The 23,051-nt window shown below is 38.7% G+C and overlaps 1 protein-coding gene across 2 annotated transcripts in view; it reads left to right on the top strand.

Moving 5' to 3' along the window:
* Positions 1-23,051, top strand: part of ZRANB3 (zinc finger RANBP2-type containing 3) — a 285,634-nt gene that overhangs the window by 234,063 nt on the left and 28,520 nt on the right. For both annotated transcript variants that reach the window (XM_039229949.1, XM_039229948.1), the window contains one exon: positions 58-210. In XM_039229949.1, coding sequence (XP_039085880.1) covers positions 58-210 — 153 coding nt within the window. The remainder of the gene's footprint in view (positions 1-57; positions 211-23,051) is intronic.

Raw genomic sequence — 23,051 nt, forward strand, 5'->3', positions numbered from 1 at the left:
GGTCAGCTAAGCTGTGAGAGAATTTTTGTAAAATTCTCATGCCTTTTCATCTTACAGACACAAGTTACAGGGAGCACACTGAATGGTCGGAAGGAACAACTTCAGGCTGAGGAAGGTGATAAGGAAAAATGGGATTTCCTGCAGTTTGCTGAAGCTTGGACTCCAAATGAAAGTTGTGAAGAGCTCAGGAATGAAATTTTGTTCACTCATGTAAGAGCATACGACAAATTCTTGTCTTTTTTTTTATTTTTTAATATCCTGAAACTATAACTTTGTCATATATTTCTTAAGTAGCCACTTTTAATTGTCTGTTGAAAGGAGCTTCCCCACAAAGCTGGAAAACCTCTTAGAACCCCAAAACAACACTGCAAGGCAGCTGCACCAGTGGCTCGTAGCTTCCAGCAGCTAGACCAGTGCTTCCTGTTCAGCCCCTCAGAAATGTAGCTCAGTAGAATCCAGCCTTCAGAAGAAAATGTCACTGGCTGTATTTATGAGCCTGAGGATGGGGAAAGATGTATTAACTTTGCCAGAGAGTGTAACACAAACAGGTCCTGTCAGTACAGACACCTGCATTACAGTGTCCAAAGTATCTAACAATTTATATGAGACTTTAATTAGTAAAACACAAATGAGCCAACAAAAACAGGTGAAGAATGTGAGCATTAGGAAGACCCTTGAATAGCCAATAAATGTGGAAAGGAGCTCTGCCTCACCAAAATAAGGCAAATTGTAAAGGTACGTTTTCCCTATACAATTAGTGAGTAATCTGTGATGTGGCACTTCGAGATCATGTGACTGTCTTGTTCCCAGAACCTTTTATCTGGTGGTCTTAGCATTCACTATGATCTTTGTCTGAATCAGTGGGTTTTTTTTTTTTTTACTTTTTTTAATGTTTATTTATTTTTGAGAGAGAAAGAGAGAGTGAGCGCATGAGTGCAAGCAGGGGAGGGGCAGAGAGAGCAGGAGACACAGACTCCAAAGCAGGCTCCAGGCTCTGAGCTGAAAGCAGAGAGCCCGATGCAGGGCTCAAACTCACAAACTGTGAGATCGTGACCTGATCTGAAGTTGGCTGCTTAACCGAATGAGCCACCCAGGCGCCCCTCTCTGAATCAGTTTTTAAGTAATGTTTTTTCCAATTCTATCTTTACTTCTAGATTTATTAGCTGACATTTTTCTGTAAAGTGTAAAAAAAATATGACCGTGAGCTTGGGAATTCTGTTGCTGTTAATGTGTTATGACCTTTTACTTTTTTTCTTTGTTTTTCTTAAGATCTGGTTTATGGAAACTCCTTTCTTTTTCTTTCTTTCATTTTTTTTAAACAAGTCCCTACATTTCTTTGACTGCTTCCTTGCTTTCTGACAAATAGTTTGAGATTGGCCTTGTATTTTTTTTGTCCCAGAACTAGAACTGGACATTTGTTTAGGGAGCCTTGATTCCTTTTGCTGGGAAATGATATTTAGAAATCAGGGTTTGTTTGTTTGTTTGTTTGTTTGTTGCTCCGAGATGTCATTACTTCTAGGCTCTTTTCTGTGTATACAGGGATTTACATACACATACATACATTTTGTCATGGATAGAGTAATATGTATGTATGTATATATGTGTGCATTTTTAGTTCATAACTTCACTCTGATACTCCAGTTCAAATCCAGCACCACCAGGTTCTTTTTCTCTTCCCACCTGTGCAAACGTAAGCATTTATGTTTCCCTTATCCAGCACGAAGAAGTCTGTTTCTTGACATCATCAGTGTATGTGCTCGGTGGCTCTGTCCTTCCTTATATGCAAAACAATTTTAAAATAACTACACTAATACCATACTTTACATCTGTTAGATTGGCAACAATGGAAATACTTAACATAACAAAAATGTCAGGAACATTTTATATATAAAACTTTCATATACTGCTGGTGAGTATAATTGTTTTAACCCCTTGGGAGAACATTCAGGTAATATCTGGTAAAGTTGAAATGCCCTTAACCCAAACCATTCCATTTCTAAGAATATCTTCTCACCCATGGGTAGAAGGATACATGTACAACAATGCTTATTGAATCAATTTTTGGAATGTTAAAGATTAGAAACAACCAAAATACCCATATGGGTATTTAGGTATTTTGGTTAACATGAATGAATTACATTTATGTCTCAACATGACCAGATTTTGAAAACATGTCATTTTTAAAATGCATAGTGCATACACACAAATAATATTGTGTATTTATGAATACATATGTATACATAATGAAATATACAAACACACATTGGAATAACCCATAATAAACTTGTAATATTGATTTTATCTAGAAGGAGGAGAATGAGTCTGGGGAAGAGTAAAAAATGTAATACCAACTTCAACAGAAATGTTTAATTTTTAAAAAAGAATAGGAATTTGGAGTACCTGGTACTCAGTCAGTTCAGCATCACCTCTAGGTTTCAGTTCAGGTCATGATCTCATGGTTCGTGTGTTCAAGCCCCGCTTGGGATTCTCTCTCTCTCCCTCTCTCTTTGCCCCTCCTCTGCTCACGTGCACTTTCTCTCTCTCTCAAAATAAATAAACTTTAAAAAAAAGAATAGAAGTTAAACATTACAGTATTACTGTTTGTAAATTTTGAATGGTGGGTACATTTCTGTATAATAATAAATACTATCAGAGAATATTTGAGAAGATTAAAATCATTCAAACTTTCTGCTTTTTCCTAGCGCCTTTGGTGCCTGATGGTGTGAAAGTTAGGGGGAGTTTAACATTTTTTATTTGAGTACAGTTGACGCACAATGTTACATTAGTTTCAGGTGTGCAGAATCGTGATTTGTAAAGTTTATGCATTATGTTATATTCACCGCAAGTGTAGCTACTGTCTGTCCCCATGCATTTCTATTACACTATCATGGACTGTGTTCCTTATGCTGTGCCTTTTATTCTTGTGACTTATTCATTCCATATAGGGGAGTTTAATTTTAATTCTTGAAAGAATTTAATATTTGAAAGGTATTATAGAAATAAAATTAAAGTCTGTTAAGTTTCGTTCCATAGGAAGAAACGGTGTTTTTTATGTGGAATCTTATTAAATTTTGTATATATTTCATTTACATGGCTAGTACATTTATTTTTTTTTGTAGAATACTAGAATGCCATGCTATCAAATATTGCTTAAAAATAGAAGGATTACTGGGGCGCCTGGGTGGCTTAGTCCGTTGAGCGTCCGACTTTCGCTTGGGTCATGATCTCGCGGTTCGTGGGTTCGTGCCCCGTGTCGGGCTCTGTGCTAACTGCCAGCTCAGAGCCTGGAGCCTGCTTCAGTCTGTGACTCCCTCTCTCTGACCCTCCCCTGCTCGCACTCTCTCTCTCTCTCCTAGAAATAAATAAAACATTAAAAATTTTTTAAAAAAATAGAAGGATTACTTCTAACACTTTTTTCTTTTGTTTAAAGAACTACTTTCCTTTTGGTAGTGTTTATATATTTTGGTCTATTAAAAATATCAGTAAATATTTAAAATCCTAGGTATTTTAAAAATATGTAACTAAAATTATGATTTGTAGCTGTTCTCTAAAATTTCCTCACTACTGAATTATGTTTAAGGGTTCATTTTTAAGATAAGTATTAAGAATTTAAAATGCATCTTCCCACGTATATACATGTTTATTGTTTTTAAATGTATTTGAATAAGAATATATATCTGTGTATGAAGTTTTTTAAAAATCACCCGGTCACCTTTACCAAATCTCACTTTCCTGAGCCAGGTGTTTTTCTTTTACACTTTAGTGTTACCTCCCACAGATTTTTCAGTGCATGTCACTTTTTAAATAGCATATTTTTATTTTTTTATTTTTTACTGAGGTATATATTCTGAGGTATGTAACATTTTAAAATGTTTCAGGTGATAGCATCATAGTTCAGTTTTTGTATGCAGTTAGTCTCCTTCATCCATTTCGATCATGCCCCAACTCCCTCCCCACCCTGATAACCACCAATGTGTTCTCTGTATGTACAAGTTTGGTTTAGTTTGGTTTGGTTTTTTAGACTCCATACATTAAGTGAAATCATATGGTATGTATCTTTGTCTGAAATATTTCACTTAGCATAATACCCTCAAGGTCCATTCATGTTGCAAATGATAAGAGTTCCTTTCTTATAGCTAAGTAGTAGTAGTAGTGTGTGTATACATACACACACACACCATATTTTCTTTATACATTCATTCATCAGTGGTTACTTAGGTTGCTTCCATATCTTGGCTACTGTAAATAATGCAGCAATGAATTTAGAGGTGCATATCTCTTCTCAAATTAGTGTTTTTGTTTCTTTGGATAAATGCCCAAAGGTGGACTATTTGGATCATGTGGTGGTTCTATTTTTAATTTTTTGAGGACCCTGCATACTGTCTTCCATAGTGGCTGCACCAATTTACATTTCCACACATTGTTCCTTTTTTTTTCCACATCTTCACCAACACTTAGAGTTTCTTATCTTTTTGATACTAGCTGTTCTATCTAGTGTGAGGTGATATTTCATTATGATTTTCATTTGTATTTCTCTGATAATTAGTGATATTGAACATCTTCTTATGTACCTCTTGCCATCTGCATGTCTTCTTTGGAAAAATAACTCTTCAAGTTTTCTGCCATTATTTGTTTTTCTGCTATTAATGTTTGAGCTTTTTTATATATTTTGGATATAAACCCCTTATTGGGTATATGGTTTACAAATATAGTCTCCTATTCAGTAGGTTGCCTTTTCATTTTGCTGAAGGTTTGCTTCACTGTGCAAAAGCTTTTCAGTTTGACATGGCCTCACTTATTTGTTTGCTTTTGTTGCCTTTGCTTTGGAGTCACATCCGAAAATTCAACTCCAAAACCAATGTCAAAGAGCTTACTGTGTATATTTTCTTATGGTTTTATGGTTTCAGGTCTTACATTAAAGTCTTTTTCAGTTTTGAGTTAATTTTTGTGTATGGTTTAATATAGTAGTCTACTTGCATTCTTTTACATGTGGCTATGCAGTTTTCCTAACACCATTTACTAGAGCTACTGTTCTCTTCCCATAGTATGTTCTTAGCTTCTTTGTCCTAAATTAATTGGCCATAGATTTGTGGATTTATTTCTGTGCTCTTTTCTGTTGCATTGATCTATGTGTCTGCTTTTATGCCAATACCATAGTGTCTTGATTACAGTAGTTTTATAGTATAGTTTGAAATCAGGGTGCCTGATACCTCCAACTTAGTTCTTCTATCTCAAGATTATTTTATCTGTTTAAAGTCTTTTGTGGTTCTATACAAATTTTAGGATTATTTTTTCTAGTTTTGTGAAAAATGCCATTTGGATCTGATACAGATACAATAGACCTCTAGATTGTTTTTCATAATATGGACTTTTTAACAATATTAATTTTTCAATCCATGAGCACAGAATATCTTTTAGTTTGTGTCTTCTTCAATTTCTTTCTGTCTTATAGTTTTCTTTCCTCTCCATGGATAAATTTATTCATAAGTATTTTATTCCATTTTATTGTAATTGTAATGGGAATTTTTTCTAATTTTTTCTTTCTGATAGATCATTAGTAATGGATAGAAATGCAATAAGTTTAGGTATATTAGTTTTGTATTCTTCTTTACTGAATTCATTTATTACTTCTAATCATTTTTTTGATGGAGTCTAGGGTTTTTTATGTATAGTATGTCATCTACAAATAGTGACAGTTTTATTTCTTCCTTTGTCATTTAGATGTCTGTCTTCTTTTTCTTGTCTGATGGCTGCAGCTGGGAATTATAATACCGTGTTAAATAAAAGTGAAAGTCAGCATTCTTGTCTTCTACCATGAAAAGGAAGAACTTTCTGCTTTTCCCCATTGGGTATAATGTTAGCTGTGGGTTTGTCATATATGGTCTTTATTACGTTGAGGTACTTTCGCTCCTTACCTACTTTGTTGAAAGATTTTATCTTAAATGAATATTTGATTTTGTCAAATGCTTTTTTCTACATCTATTGAGATTATCCTTATCATTCCTTTTACTTAATGTGGCGCATCACATTGATTGATTTGTAGATGTTGAATCATTCCTGCTTCCCTGGATAAATCCCACCTGATCACCGTGTATGATCCTTCTAATATATTGTTGAAGTCTGTTTACTAATATATTAATAAGGATTATTACATCTATGTTTGTCAGGGATATTGGCCTGTAATTTTCTTTTCCTGTGGTGTACTTGTCTGATTTTAGTATCAGTGTGATGCTGGCCTCATAAAATGAGGTTGGGAGCATCTCCTCCTCTTCCATTTTTGAAAGACTTTGAGATGTATGTTATTAAATCTTTTTGAGTGTTTGGTAGAATTAACTAGTGAAGCCATTTCTTGTAGACTTTTGTTGGAAAGTTTGTGATTTCTGATTCAATCTCCTCATTATTAGTAATTGATGTATTTTCTTCATGATTCAGTTTGCAAAATTGTATATTTCTAGGAATTTATCCACGTCTTTTAGGTCGTACAATTTGTTGGCCTGAAATTGTTGATACTAGTCTCTTATGATCATTTGTATTTCTCTGGTACAGAGAACTGGTAACTTCTCTTTCATTTCTGATTTTATTTGAACCTTCTCTCTTTTTTTCTTGACTCTACCCAAAAGTTTGTCAACTTTGTATGCCTTTTTAATAAAGCAGCTCTTTGTTTCACTGATCTTTTCTGTTGTTTTTTTAAAGTCTTTATTTCATTTATTTCACTCTGATATCTATTGTTTCCTTCCTTCTAATATTATTTTCTTCCTTCTTTTGGGCTTTGTTTTCCTTTTTCTGGTTATTTTAGGTGCTCCTTTAGATTGTTTGAGATTTTTCTTGTTTCTTGATGTAGGCCTGTATTACTAAACTCTTCCCTCTTAGCACCTCCTATGTTACATCTTATAGATTTTGTTGTATTTATAGATATATTGACATTTAGATATATATCATATTTCTGTTTTCATTTGTCTTGCACATGTGGGCATGCGCGTGTATGTGTGAGCATGCGCGCATGTGTGTTTACTCTTTGATTTCTTCATTAGCCTTTGTTTTTTTAGTAGCATGTTGTTTAATCTCCACCCATTGTGATTTTTTCCAGTTTTCTTTTTGTAGTTGATATCTAGTTTCATACCATTTTGGTTGGAAAAGATGGTTGGTATGACTTCATTCTTCTTAAATTTATTGAGACCTGTTTTTTGTCCTAACATGTGATCTTTCTCAGAGAATGTTCCATGTGTATTTGAGAAGTAAGTGTTCTGCTGCTTTTGGATAAGATGTTCTGTATATATCTTTAAAGACCAGCTGATCTAACGTGTCTTTTAAGACCAATGTTCCTATATTGGTTTCCTGTCTGGATGATCTCTCCATTGACATAAGTGTGGTATTAAAGTCTACTACTATTACTGTATTGCTGTCAGTTTCTTCCTTTAGGTTTGTTGACATTGGCTTTATATATTTTGGTTCTCCTTTGTTGTCCACAAATGTTAATATCTTTCTGTAGAATTGACTACTTTATCATTATATAATGCCTTTCTTTTTCTTTTATTACAGACTTTGTTTTTAAAGTCTGTTTAGCATGGCACCTGGGTGGCTCAATTGCTTGAGCACCTAACTCTTCATTTCAGCTCAGGTCATAATTTCACAGTTTGTGAGACTGAGCCCCAGGACAGCATGGAGCCTGCTTGGGATTCTCTCTCTCTCTCTCTCTCTCTCTCTCTCTCTCTCTGTTACTCCCCTTGCTCTCTCTGTCTCTGTGTCTCTGTCTCTGTCTCTCTCAAAATGAGTAAATAGGGGCGCCTGGGTGGCTTAGTCGGTTGAGCGTCCGACTTTCGCTTAGGTCACGATCTCGCGGTTCGTGGGTTCGAGCCCCGCGTCGGGCTCTGTGCTGACTGCCAGCTCGGAGCCTGCAGCCTGTTTCAGTCTGTGACTCCCTCTCTCTCTGACCCTCCCCTGCTCACGCTGTCTCTCTCTCTCTCTCTCTCCTAGAAATAAATAAAAATATTAAAAAAAAAATGAGTAAATAAACTTTTAAAAACTAAGTCTGTTTTGTCTGATATGAGGGTACCTAAACTAGCATTCTTTTAATTTCCACATCTTTGGAATATATTTTTCTATTCTTTCACTTCCAGTCATGTGTCTCCCTAGATCTGCAATGAGTCTCTTATAGACAACATAGAGGTGGGTCTTGTTTTTTTATCCATTCAGCCACCTTTTCTTGTGTGTGTGTGTGTGTGTGTGTGTGTGTGTCTTTTGGAGAATTTAGTCCATTTACTTATAGTAATTATTGATAGGTATGTGCCTCTTGCCATTTGGTTAAATCTTTTCTGACTTTTATCACAGTTCCTCTCTTCCTTTCTTCTTCCCTTGCTTCTTTCCTGGTGGTTTGATGACTTTCTTTAATTTATGTTTATATTCCTTTATCATTATTTTTTGTGTATCTACTATAGGTTTTTGCTGTGTGGTTACCATGTGATTTATATATAACAGCTGATACATATATATATATATGCACATATTATCTATGTATATATATGTATATGTGTATATATGTATATGTGCCAGCTGCTCAGGGGATGTCCTCTATGTTGACTGCACATGCGTGCCAGCTGTAGCAGAGCTGTAGCAGGGCCATAGGAGGGTATGTAGGCTGGACTAGCCCACTGGGTACAGTAGCATAGTAGGAGCATTTGGGGCCAGGGGAAGCCTACTGGCTTCAGGAACCTGCAGGGGAACCTGGGTCCAGGGCAGGTCTGCCAGTTTCAGCATGACCAGGAGAGAACATTGGAGCAGGGTAAGCCCATTGGTGCTACCAAGGCTGAGGGAGTACAGAAGTGGTGACTGCCAACATGGCAAGTCAGAATAAGAACTCAAAATGGGCACCTACCAATACCTCCTTCCTCAGAGAAAGTCCTGCCAGTGGATGCTTATCTCCAGCAGATGCTGAAAGAATAGCTCATAAATCTCCTTTCTATATGGTCTAGGCACTTTTCAAATTTCTGCTTTTGCCCTCAGTCCCAAGATGAGTGAATCTGTACAGGAGCCCTTTAGTTACATATAGCCTCTTGGATCTCCTGGACATAAGCCCCATTGGTTTTCAGAGCCAGACTTTTTGGGGATTTGTCTTTCCAGTATAAATCGCAAGGATTGGGGTATCTGATGTGGGGCTCCAGCACCTTGCTTCTCTAGGAGAAATGGTGAACTTCTAAGATTCCTCCCTATGCCAAGGATAGGATTTTTGGCAAAACCACGTCTCTGCCTCTCCTACCCATCTTGATGTGGCCTTTACATGGACTATTGTGGATAAGCTCTTCAGGTAGTTTTCCTATCTTCTTGAGAGGGCATTAATCTATATATAGCTGTATTTTTTTGTATACATGAGAAGAGATAAGTTAAGGATCTTTCTTTTCTGCTATCTTAAACCGTTCTGGCCTCACTATGCGTTGTTATACACACATGGTTTTCTATAAATTGGAGTTCTATAATGCGGAGACCATTTGTTTTGATGTGTCTATGCTTTGTTTGTATTTGGTGGTTTCGGGCCAGGATGCAAAATGTCCTTTGAATGCACATGCTACTCGCCACTTTGTTATTATACCCTCCAGTTTCATGCATTTTAAGAAATATTCAATTTGTTGAAAAGTCCTAAGCATATTTAATCTACTGATAAACATATTTTTCTTCTGAATGTTGCCAAACTTTCAGCATTTCCTATGGAGATTTTTCTATTTATACTAATTTCTTTCTGATTCTTTTTTAATAACGTCTTCATTTTTAATTTCCTACACTTAACATTTTTTCAGATATTTCCAATTTTGTCAATTAATCTTTGCGAAATTAATCAGATTTGCCCACTGTCATCAAAAACTTGTTTAACTAAAAAGTTTGTAACAGTTCTAATTGGATGGTTTTTAACAGGTTGTGAATATTTCTGTAGTGTCAGCATATTAAAAGATGTTCATTTTCTATTTGTCCCAGTGCCCTGCGGCTGCAGCTGGAGGTTTGAGCCGGGGCCAAGAAGAGGGACCTTCCGTTGCAGGAAGAACAGATTGTATATGTTAGCACATGACTCAGCCCAGCCCATCAGCCATAGTAAACGGGGGACTGAGAGATTCAGAGAGGAGGAGACCAAGGAGCAGAGTGTGAGCTCACCAGGCAAAGAGAGGATAAAATGAGGGCATGGAATTGGCATTATCTTTATCTCCTTCCTCCCTTAATCAGAATTCTCTTCTGTCACACAATTCAGCTGTTGGGATAAAAAAAATATATATATATGTGGTACCAGGGCTGGTACTGTACCAGTATAGATGGGTGTAAGAGTACTGGTTGTTAAAATATTCAATTTCTTTTCTTAATGTTTGGTAAATAGCCTCTTATTCAGTCCCCTCATTGTACTCCCTCACCCCACCAGTAGGGCCATCGGACATCCCTGTGATGTGGCATAACATGGGGCCTCTAGGACTTTGCTTCAGCACAATACTGGTTAATGCTTCTGTTGTTACGTATGCGCTGTTGTTAAATATGTGCATAATACCTGCGTGGAATTAATTCACACAAGTGAATGAGTCACAGTTCTTAACCTCTCCTAAATATATTTACATTTTTTTAAGGAAATCATTAATCCAAATGTAACTCAAATGGAAATCCAACTCAATGTAAACATCCACCACCATGAGGAAAAATAGATCTGCACAGCCCAGATGACTGTCCCCTAAGTAACAAGTGTTGTCTAGGAGTCCGTCACCAAGCTCACTGCCTCAGATGCAATCCTATTTCTCATGCTTCTTTTTTTTCTACTTCTGAAGGCATTTGACATCTGACTACTGTTTTGGTTTAGACATGTTTTGATTTTCCTACAATGGCTTACATTGAGCAATGAAGTTGGTCATTTATAGATAAAAGGAGAGAAGGGCGTGGAGTTAATTATTCTACATTGTCATTTCTTAGTGATTAAAGGCTGTTTCTAAATACAATATACTGAGTGGAATATTCCAATAGGAAGCCTCCTCCTCTCTCTGATTTTCATTTATGCTCCATCATCTGAGGGGTATCCCTTTCTTTAGCAATAGCTGTGAGAATTGGGCCCTTCCCTTAACCTCTACAGAGCCCTTTCTCTCTTTTGGCCCTTAATGGATAAAGAGTAACATCATTATCCAGCCATTTGAGTCTGACTGAGGTCCCCTTCATCCATATTATATATACTGTAAAGTATCCAAAAAGAAAGTTGGTACATACGTGATTCATTCGTGAGCAAAAGAAAAGACTCTAGTTTAGTGGGGTTAACAAGCCCAACTTGTACCTAAGGCAGATCTTCTTTCTGCTTGGTTTCTCTTCTTCAAGTCTCAGTAAGCCAGAGTTGCTTCTGTTTTCTAACTTCACACAGTAGCTCTCTATCCATTTTGGAACACATCTCCAGATCCCAAATTCAGTCTCTGATTTTGAGGTCTGTATTTAACCTTACCAGTTGTTTTCATTTTGTGTGCTCAGAGTTCAATAGCTCACAGTTTTCCTTTCTCCTCATTAGACTCTTCCTGGTTGCCTACCTTTCTTACCCTGCCTTGGCACTTGAACCTTTGACCTGGCTCATACCACTGCCTTTTTCCTATCAAACCCGTCCTCAAGCCCCCTGCCTGGTCTGCTGTCCTCAAGGCCTTCTTGAACACCCTCAACCCAAAGAAGATTTCTATTCCAAACACTCACACTTGCATTAAAAATATGTAGGATGGCTGCTGGTCTTAAAAAAAAAAAAAAAAGTGTGTAGTTGGTAAGAAAAGCTCTTTAACACAACTATGAAATTTAAAAATATGCCCTCAAAATTCAAAAACAAACCTTGCATCTTTTATTAAATGCTAACATTGTATGAAATGTTTCTTTTGTTGTGGGCTAAGGAGTACAATAGGGAATTGTCTCATACAAATGAAAAATAATACTGTTTCCCACATATTGTCTAGTTGAGAAAAGGCTGACAGCAAAATAACGTTACCCATAGGAGCTATGGCACTCATGAAGTCTAAGTTTTTCTTAGCCAAAATCTTGTGCTTCTGAATATGCAAATGCACTGGTTTCTTGAAGCTAACACGTCTTAAACTAGACTCTTCATTTATATATATTTTAGAACTCAAACCACTCTCTAAACTATATAATTAGTCTTTATAATAGCCTAATAATAAGGACAAGAGGATGACCTCATTGTTACGGACAGAGACATATAAATGTCTCCGTCATGGCCTACATGACATAGTGCTATTATTAGACATTTATCTTTGTTTGTCTTTATTACTTGAGTCCACTTAGTAATAACAATTCACTCAGTAGTAATAATTAACATCTATCAAGTGGCTATTCCATGCAGCCACTGTGCTAAGCCCTTAAAACACATAATCTTATTCAACCTTCATAGCTATACCCCAAGGTAGATACTACTCCCAAGCCCCACTAAAGCTCAGAAACCTTAAATAATCTGCCTAAGTTTATACAGCCAATAAGTGACAGACCAAGGATTTGAACCCAGGCCTTTCTTTTCTACAGCCTACCTTCAAGACCTTGCCAGACTGTACCAGACACATTATAGTTAGCACACTGTGGACCCTCAGTTATTTGTGGAATGAATAGAGCGTTGAAACACTTCAGTTTGGTTTAGTCAGTGTTTATATGATAGGTACAATGTACAGGGCATTTAAACACCATTATATAAATATTTTAGGTTATATTAAAACCACAATTAGATATGACTTCACACCCACTAAGATGTCTAAAACTAAAAAGACAGACGACAGGTATGGGCAAGATGTAGAAAATTTGGAACACTCAGACATTGCTGGCAGGAATGTAAATTGGAATGGCCATTTGGCAAGATAGTCTGGCAGTTCCTTTCAGTGTTAAACATAGAATTACCATATGATCCAGCAGGTTCATTTTCAAAGAAATTCACAACATACGTCTGCATAAAAACTTATACATGAATGTCATAGTCCAAATATCCATCAATTGATGAATGAATAAACCAAATGTGGTATATTCATACAACGGAATATTATTTAGCCATAAACAAGAATGAAGTTCTGATACATGCTACAACATAGAAGAATCCTGAAAACCTTGTGCTAAATGGAAAAAGCCAGACAAAAAAAGGCCACATATTGTCTGGTTCCATTTGTATGAATTGGTCCAAATGGGCAAATCCGTAGAGAAATAAAGTAGATTAGTGGCTGTCAGGGATTTGGAGGAGGGAGAGATAGGAAGTGACTGCTTAATTGGTACAGGCTTTCTTTTTTTTTTTTTTAATAGTTTATTGTCAAGTTGGTTTCCATATAACACCCAGTGCTCATCCCCACAAGTGCCCTCCTCCATGCCCATTACCCCCCTTCCCCTCTTCCCCACCCCCATCAGCCCTCAGTTTGTTCTCAGCATTCAGGAGTCTCTCATGGTTTGCCTTCCTCCCTCTCCCCTTTTATTTCCCCTTCTTCTCCTCCACGGTCCTCCATTAAATTCCCCCTAATCCTCCCATATGTGCAAATATATGGCATCTGTCCTTCTCTGCCTGACTTATTTCCCTCAGCATAACACCCTCAAGGTCCATCCACGTTGCTACACATGGCCAGATTTCATTCTTTCTCATTGCCATGTAGTATTCCATTGTGTAGATAAACCACATCCTCTTGATCCGTTTGTCCGTTGATGGACACTTAGGCTCTTTCCATGTTTTGGCCATTGAGAGTGCTGCTAGGAACATTGGGGTCCATGTGCCCCTATGCATCAGCACTCCTGCATCCCTTGGGGAAATCTGTAGCAGTGCTATTGCTAGGTCATAGGGGAGTTCTATTGTTAGTTTCCTGAGGAACCTCCACACTGTTTTCCAGAGGGGCTGAACCCGTTTACATTCCCACCAACAGTGTAGGAGGGTGCCCGTTTCTCCACATCCTCACCAGCGTCTGTAGTCTCCTGATTTGCTCATTTTCGCCACTCTGACCGGCATGAGGTGGTATCTCAGTGCGGTTTTGATTTGTATTTCCCTGATGAGGAGGGACGCCGAGCATCGTTTCATGTGTCTGTTGGCCATCTGGATGTCCTCTTTGGAGAAGTGTCTGTTCATATCTTCTGCCCATTTCTTCACTGGTTTACTTGTTTTTCGGGTGTGGAGTTTGGTGAGTTCCTTATAGATTTTTGGATACTAGACAGGCTTCCTTTTTGAAGTGATGAGAATGTTTTACAAGTAAACAGTGGTGATGGTTGTATAATTCTGAAATACTACAAAAATCACTGAATTGGACACTTGAAAAGAGTGAATTTTATGGTGTATAAATAGATTATATCTCAATAAAGCAGTTAGTTTTAAAATACTACATGCTAGGTGCAAAGCTAAGGAAAACAGCTAACATTCCTTTCGAGCTTACTCTTTAATTGGGAGAGATGACTATAATCAAATCATTTTAATGAGATATAATATATGTCAAAATAGAGATATGTAAACCAGGCTCTGGGATCACGGTACAGAATAAATAACTACTGTGGGCATATGGGAAAGGTCCGTTTGGAAGCACCTGAGCTGAATTATGAAGGATGAGTTCAAAGGGGGTGGATCTAGTTCAGCCAGCCCTAGGGAACACCGAACGCATTCCCCAAAGCACAGTGATAAGAACAGTTACCCCTTGTTCTGGGAATGGGAATTCCATGTGAACCTGTGAGTTAGGGACTCAAATGGGAAGAAACCAAAACTCTGGCCCCAGTCAGAGGAAGAGGAGCCTAGAAGTTGGATTTATCCTGGAAAGAGTGTAATGTCATCCAAGGCTTCTAAGCAGATGAATGACCTGATCAGATTTCTGTTTTCAGAAGATGATCCTGGTAGCAATGTGGGAAATGAATGGAGGGAGAAGGGACAGAGGTTCTTGGAGGCAGTGGTAGATGGGGAAGGGATTATGTCTGCCATCCCTCCCATCCCGTTTGAACTATGGTAAAGAGATTTTTCTGTCTCTGTCTCACGGCTTTCTCCCCGTCCCTGAGAGAGAATTTTTCAGAGCCTAAGAAGCTGGCTGGGCCACAGTTGAGGGCTAATGAGTTACTTTTCTCCCCAGAGCCATGCGTCTCCTGCACTTGTGTCTCCACCATAAGCAGAGTGAAAGCACTTTGATCTGGCAGGCCCTACAGGCTAGATTTGGGCTGAGAAGTAGGAATCCCGTGATGGCTTTGGGTTTTAGCTGGTTTCTTTAACATACCTTTTACCAAAACTTTACTTTAATAGACACAGACCTATTAATAAAGCCAGTTCCTTTTTATTCTTAGGGCTATTACTATATAAAAGGCTGCTTTGGAGGTACCTGAGTGGCTCAGTTGGTGAAGGAGCTGGTTCTTGATTTCAGCTCAGGTCATGATCTCACAGTTCATGAGTTCAAGCTCCAGATCAGGCTCTGTGCTGACAGTGCAGAGCCTGCATGGGATTCCCTCTCTCCCTCTCTCTCTGCCCCTACTCTGCTCGCACTCTCTCTCTCTCTCAATTAAACAATTTTTTTAAAAAACATTTTTAAAAAGCTGCTTTGTCAGGAATTCCCAGATGGAATTTGGGGCACTAAACACCACCCTGAACTCCTAACAGTAGCAATAGTAAGGGGAAAGAAAACCTCCTGACCTTTCAGCAGTAGGGTCAGCCTAGTAACGCCTTGAATGAATTCTGCCTAATATGAATGAATGAATGAATTCTGCCTAATTCTGCAGCTTGTGCAGGAGGAGGAGGGGGAGGGGAATGTCATAACCAGAGACATGCGAGTAGGTGACATTCTGTTCTCATTCCAGAGATCTGTGCATTATGCAGTGTTTTGCTTTATAATTGTTTTTTAAGTTTATTTATTTTGAAAGAGAGAGAGAGCACGCGCGCACCAGCGGGGGAGGGGCAGGGGCGGACAGAAGATCCAAAACAGGTTCTGAGCTGTCAGCACAGAGACCAATGCAGGGTTCAAACTCACAAACCATGAAATCGTGGAGCTGAGCCGAAGTCAGACACTTAACCAACTGAGCCACCTAGGCATCCCTGCACTGCTTTTGATAAACATAATATTTTCTTTTTTACCACATTGTTCTTTTAAACCAGTGCTATTTTATTTCGTTTGCTTTATTTTCTTTATGGCCACAGAGAAAAACATTGTGCCAAAGAGTGGATCCCTGTCAACATTTTAACTACATGAGAGTGGACATTTTACAAAATCTGAAAAAGTCCACTTTTAGGAGACCTGAAATTCATTTTGTTTAGTTAGATGACGAAAACTGTACTCTTGTCATCGTGTCTCCTCTGGCTTGTTTGCAAAGGTTAGGGCAGACACCTTCATTCCAGCCCGGCTCACCACCCGTTCATATCTCAGTGGTTTTGTTAAGTCTTTGAAAGACAGGAGATGAATGACGTGAGGCAGTAATGATTCCTACCGGGGCTGCCCTTTGAGCAAAGTCTCTGAGACTGGACACCGGTGTGTTTAGTTGGTGGTGTGGCCACGCTGGGAAAGCACCAGGCTTTGAAGTGCTTTGTGGATTTTTATGAGTTTTACAAGATTCCCTTTTCTTCTCCTTCATTTCTAATAACTGGCTTTTAATTCTATAATCATGGCCAAGAAATTTGTCTCTAAAGAGCATTAGTTTACCATGGTGCAAACCAGAGCAAACATATCAAGTCCCTGAACCCTTCAAAAATTTTTTTTTTTTTTTATGTTTTATTTATTTCTAGGAGAGAGAGAGAGACAGCATGAGCAGGGGAGGGTCAGAGAGAGAGGGAGTCACAGACTGAAACAGGCTCCAGGCTCTGAGCTGGCAGTCAGCACAGAGCCCGACGCGGGGCTCGAACCCACGAACCGCGAGATCATGACCTAAGCGAAAGTCGGACGCTTAACCGACTAAGCCACCCAGGCGCCCCTCCCTGAACCCTTCAGATAAAAACACACATTTTGCCACCTTAAGCATTTTGTAGTTTTTATTCCCAGCACTTCTCACCAAAAGCAGTATTTTTTCTTACGTTTTTCAAAAGCAAGATTGAACAAAAGACAGGAGCACAGTAACTGAGTGTCAGCTCTGTAACCGAAGAGAGGAATATATTCTTCTGTTTTCCACATCTTATGACACGGGCATTTTGGCTTAACTATATTTTTCCAAAAGCTTTGTGATAAAAATTACTATAAGTTTAGATCACTCCTCCTACTTACAAACACCTACATTTCACTTCTTTATTTATCACATATTAAAAGGGTCACTTAACATTGTTATTTCTTTACAAGGACAGTCATGATGAATTAGGGTATTTGTCAATAATTTGCTAGTATAATGTCTCTTCTAAATGCAAGAATACAGTCAGAAAAGACAGGATTTTCTATGTAGAGTATCATGTCGTCTGCGAAAAGTGAAAGTTTGACTTCTTCTTTGCCAATTCTGATGCCTTTTATTTTCTTTTGTTGTCTGATGGCTGATGCTAGGACTTCCAGCACTATGTTAAACAACAGTGGTGAGAGTGGACATCCCTGTCGTGTTCCTGATCTCAGGGGGAAAGCTCTCAGTTTTTCCCCGTTGAGGATGATGTTAGCTGAGGGCTTCTCATAGATGGCTTTTGTGATGTTTAAGTAAGTTCCTTCTATCCCAACTTTCTCGAGGGTCTTTATTAAGAAGGATGCTGTATTTTGTCAAATGCTTTTCTGCATCTATTGGCAGGATCATATGATTTTTATCTTTTCTTTTGTTGATGTGATGTATCACATTGATTTGCAAATATTGAACCAGCCCTGTAACCCAGGAATGAATCCCACTTGATCTTGGTGGATAATTCTTTTTATGTGCTGTTGAATTCGATTTGCAATAGAAAACCCGACAGACTCCACCAGAAGCCTACTAGAACTGATCCAAGAATTCAGCCAAGTTGCAGGGTACAAAATCAACGTAAAGATATTGGTTACATTTTTATACACCAGCAATGAAGCAACAGAAAGAGAAATCAAGAAACTGATCCCATTCACAATTGCACGAAAAACCATGAATACATAGGAATAAACCTAACCAAGGATATAAGAGATCTGTATAATGAAAACTATAGAAAACTTATGAAGGAAATTGAAGAAGACACAAAGAAATGGAAAAACATTCCATGCTCATGGATAGGAAGAATAAATATAGTTAAAATGTCATTACTACCCAAAGCAATCTACACATTCAGTGAAATCCCAATCAAAATTGCACCAGCATTCTTCTCAAAGCTAGAACAAACTATCCTAAAATTTATATGGAACCACAAAAGACCCCTAATAGCCAAAGTAATATTGAAGAAGAAAACCAAAATGGGAGGTATAACCATCCCAGACTTTAGCCTCTACTGCAATGCTGTCATCATCAAGACAGTATGGTATTAGCACAGAAACAGACACATAGACCAACAGAATAGAATTGAGAACTCAGAATTGGACCCAAAAGTATACAGCCAACCACTCTTTGACAAAGCAGGAAGGAGTATCCAATGGAAACAAGACAGCCTCTTTAACAGATGGTGCTGGGAGAACTGGACAGCAACATGCAGAAGAATGAAACTAGATCATTTTCTTACACCATACACAAAAATAAACTCAAAATGGATAAAGGACCTGAATGTGAGACAGGAAACCATCAACACCGTAGAGGAGAAAGCAAGAAACAACCTCCTTGACCTCAACTGCAGGAATTTCTTACTTGTCACATCCCCAAAAGCAAGGGAATCAAGAGCAAAAATGAACTATTGGGACCTCATCAAGATTAAAAGCTTCTGCACGGCAAAGGAAACAATCCATAAAACTAATAGGCAACTGACAGAATGGGAAAAGATAGTTGCAAATGACAATATCAGATAAAGGCTAGTATCCAAAATCTATAAGGAACTCACCAAGCTCCACACCCAAAAAACAAGTAATCCAGTGAAGAAATGGGCAGAAGGTATGAACAGACACTTCTCCAAAGAGGACATCCAGATGGCCAACAGACACATGAAACGATGCTCGGCATCCCTCCTCATCAGGGAAATACAAATCAAAACCGCACTGAGATACCACCTCATGCCGGTCAGAGTGGCGAAAATGAGCAAATCAGAGAACTCTAGATGCTGGCGAGGATGTGGAGAAACGGGCACCCTCCTACACTGTTGGTGGGAATGTAAACGGGTTCAGCCCTTCTGGAAAACAGTGTGGAGGTTCCTCAGGAAACTAACAATAGAACTCCCCTATGACCCAGCAATAGCACTGCTACAGATTTCCCCAAGGGATGCAGGAGTGCTGATGCATAGGGGCACATGGACCCCAATGTTCCTAGCAGCACTCTCAACAATAGCCAAAACATGGAAAGAGCCTAAGTGTCCATCAACGGACAAATGGATCAAGAAGATGTGGTTTATCTACACAATGGAATACTACATGGCAATGAGAAAGAATGAAATCTGGCCATGTGTAGCCACGTGGATGGACCTTGAGGGTGTTATGCTGAGGGAAATAAGTCAGGCAGAGAAGGACAGATGCCATATATTTGCACATATGGGAGGATTAGGAGGAATTTAACAGAGAACCGTGGAGGAGAAGGGGGGAAATAAAGGGGGAGAGGGAGGAAGGCAAACCATGAGAGACTCCTGAATGCTGAGAACAAACTGAGGGCTGATGGGGGGGGGGAAGAGGGGAAGGGGGGTAATGGGCATGGAGGAGGGCACTTGTGGGGATGAGCACTGGGTGTTATATGGAAACCAACTTGACAATAAACTATAAAAAAAAAAAGAAAAGAAAAGATTTTTCAGCTTGGGGCACCCGAGTGGCTTAGTCGGTTAAGTATCTGACTCTTGATTTTGGCTTAGGTCATGATCTCACAGTCATCGGATTGAGCCCCACATTGGGCTCTGAGCTGAATGTGGAGCCTAGTAGGGATTCTCTCTCTCTCTCTCTCTCTCTCTCTCTCTCTCTCTCTCCCTCCCTCCCTCCCCTCCCTCCCTCCCTCTCCCTCTCTCCCTGCCCTTCCCCAACTGGTGTGCACGCTTTTTCTCTCTCACAATAAATAAGCTTGAAGTAAACTTTTTAGTTTAATTGTGCTGTTTAATTAAAAAAACTTTCCTAAGGCATAAAAAAATATTTTGTCTTCCTGTATTCCTGCTTATCTTCACCACTGAGAAATGCTGATAACATTAATAAGGTCAGTCATTCTTCAAATACAGACTTGGCATAAAGTATGGATTCTGAGTATTTAACTGTCCGTGTGGCTGTTACAGTTTAAAGATTCTGGTCTGTTCTGGTAAAGACCAGTAAAGCTTTCTCCTGTAGGGAGTCTTGTTATTAATAAGTCTGATCTTTTTAGAAAACATTTTGATTTGGGAAACATTTTGTTTATAGTTTTTTCTTACTGCCTTTTTGTCAGATACTTTATTGGTGGATCCACACTCACTTTATAAAAAATAAATTTAAAAAAGACTAATGGTCACTTCTTTAATAAATCTCCACCCGTCCCAGGAACCTGCTAGATTCTCCATGTGGAGCTAATGGTGAGATGTCCCTGTTCCAGAACATCAAGGAAAGTGTGTTTTGCTTTGACTGAACTACCCGATCTTGGACCTGTGCATCCTGCCCGTGCAGCAGCGTCTCCTAGATGTCCCAGTGTCACGGTCCCTGCCCTGTCTTTTCCTCGCCTCTTCTGTTGTTTCCGTCTCTCTGGCCGTGTGGGCGCCCCCGTGTCATTTGCTCTCCTGTAGGAAGGTGCTCAGAGTCTAGTTCCCATGATGGATAAACCAAAGGAGCATGCTTTATGCCTGCGCTGAAGTTCCCCTGTTTTGGTACAATACTCACTAGGTGCAAATGATTGAAAGAAGCTAGAGGGATTCTCAGTCTTTAGGAGAATGTACTTCTTTGTTTCTCCTTAAAAACAGTTAACTCACCACCCATTTGTTCACTCACATATGAACTTTTGATCTGTCTTTACTTCTGGACAGTTAAGGAGAGAAATGGAGCTGCTCAAACCACAGGTGCATGTTCAGATATTTTATTCTAGTCCAGTGGCTCTTAATCTTTGTTGGGTCCTGAATCCATCCCTCTGAAACCGTGGAGAAAGTAAACAAGTGCTCTCCAAAAACGTACACACAATACAGACAACATTTATAGATAATTTCAGGGGTTTCTCAGCCTCACAGGAGGCCATCCATGGTCTTGTGAAAGGCCCCTGGGTCCGAAGAACTCTTGTTCAGTAAACCTGCAGCCCTTCTCTGTTTCCGTCCAACATGTGTGATTATCATTAGGATGTGTCAGAGAGATCTTCCCACCTGTGTTTTCTTTCACTCCCAGCTGCTAAGTCTCAGAGAAACCTCATCAACCACCCTTCTGCCGGCTTGCTCAGAGGCCTTCAGAAAACATTAACTATAGATATAACATAGATCGGTCTTGTAATTGATTATCTCGGAGGAAGCCTTTGTTTCTGTTAGGCCTTACAGCTTCTGGCAGCCCATGGCCATGGCACCAATTTGCAAGTTCACTACCTATACCCATGTTCACCATTGTCCAGTGTAGCCATCATAACATTAACTAAAGTCATTGCCACTGATTAATCTTGCCCTCTCCTTTCTCTAAATTTAGGCTCTTCGTGATCCTTCAGTTCCCAAAACTGTGGAAAATGATTTCCTTTAGACCTTTTCTGGGTTTTATGTGCTCAAGTCTCAATTTGTTATTGCCCAAGCACCTGAGCTTTCCAAATAACACCTACACCGATTACTCCTGCGTACCGGCCCTTGTAGCAGCAGAGGCAGCCGTCAATTTGTGATTACTGTCATTCACCACTAACCTTTACTGTGACTTGCCTCTGGCACATAATGAGAATTTCTCAAATGTTAATTCTAAAATTAAGCATTACTTAAATAGTAAAAGAGGTTCTTTTAAAAAAAAAGCAGCTTAATTAACTGTCTTAATTAAAGAGATCAACTATGAAAGCTGATATTTTAAGGCCCTGAGAATTATTTTTTTGAAAGATTTCTTAGGTTTTGTTTTGTATTGTTGGGAGCGTTGATTTTTTTATCAGCAAATCTAAAACACTTTTGGTTTGGTTCTTTATGGGAAGATGGAGACATTAAAATGTTTTTAAAGAAACAAATTGCTTACAAGGTAGAATAGGACAAAAGATTCTAATATTATCTAAACATTATTTCATGTAAGTGGCAGCGATCTGTTACTGCATATTTTATTTATTTAACTGTTTTATTTGCTCCTATTAACAAATATATCTCAAGGATGCCTAGCTGGCTCAGTCAGTGCAAGATCAAGATCAAGAGCAAGTGCAAGATCAACAGTGCAACTCTTGGTCTTGGGGTTGTGAGTTCGAGCCCACATTGGGTATAGAGATTACTTAAAAATAAAATCTTAAGAAAGAGGTATCTCCAAATGTATCTAGGAAGACAGCCAGTTGAGAGGGGCGAGGGGTAAGAGAGTAAATTGAAAACAAGCATAGGAAGTGAATGACTCCTTAAGTAATGATGGAATCCTTAGCAGCCTTCTCCTAATCTGCCCCCAGATTCCTGGTAGCCAGCTTGTATCCTTCAGGCAGGAGATTGGAGGACTCCCTTCTGGAGAACCAGGAAAATGACAAAAGTGTGTGATTATATTTGTAAATTTATAATCCTGAATCTTGGCATTTTGACCACTTTTAAGTGTACAGTTGAGTGGTAGTGCTACTTAATATTACATTGGCAATGTTGTGCAATCGTCATCACTGTTTTCAAAAGTTTTCATCACCTCAGAGACTCTACCCATTTACCATAACTCCCCATCTCCTTTACCCCTTAACCACTAATCCTTCTTTCTATGGATTTTCTATATCTTGCTCTTTTATTCAGCACAGCTGAGAAGTGCAGGTAAGATTTATTCTGTAAAATATCTTTACAATATATGGTATTTTGCTGCCGTTATCTAGTGTCTGTCAGTGTTAATCTATTGCTGCATAACGTATTACCTCAAAACTTTGCGTCTTCAAACAACAGTTTGTCTTCTAACTATTCTCCAGATAGTCATATTAATTATGGTTTCTGTGGGTGAGGAATTCAGCCCTAAGCTTATGAAGATGATGTGCCT

The sequence above is a fragment of the Hyaena hyaena genome, unplaced genomic scaffold (genome assembly GCF_003009895.1).
Source record: "Hyaena hyaena isolate Hyena2069 unplaced genomic scaffold, ASM300989v1 scaffold_41, whole genome shotgun sequence".
In the NCBI taxonomy this organism is placed as follows: domain Eukaryota; kingdom Metazoa; phylum Chordata; class Mammalia; order Carnivora; family Hyaenidae; genus Hyaena; species Hyaena hyaena.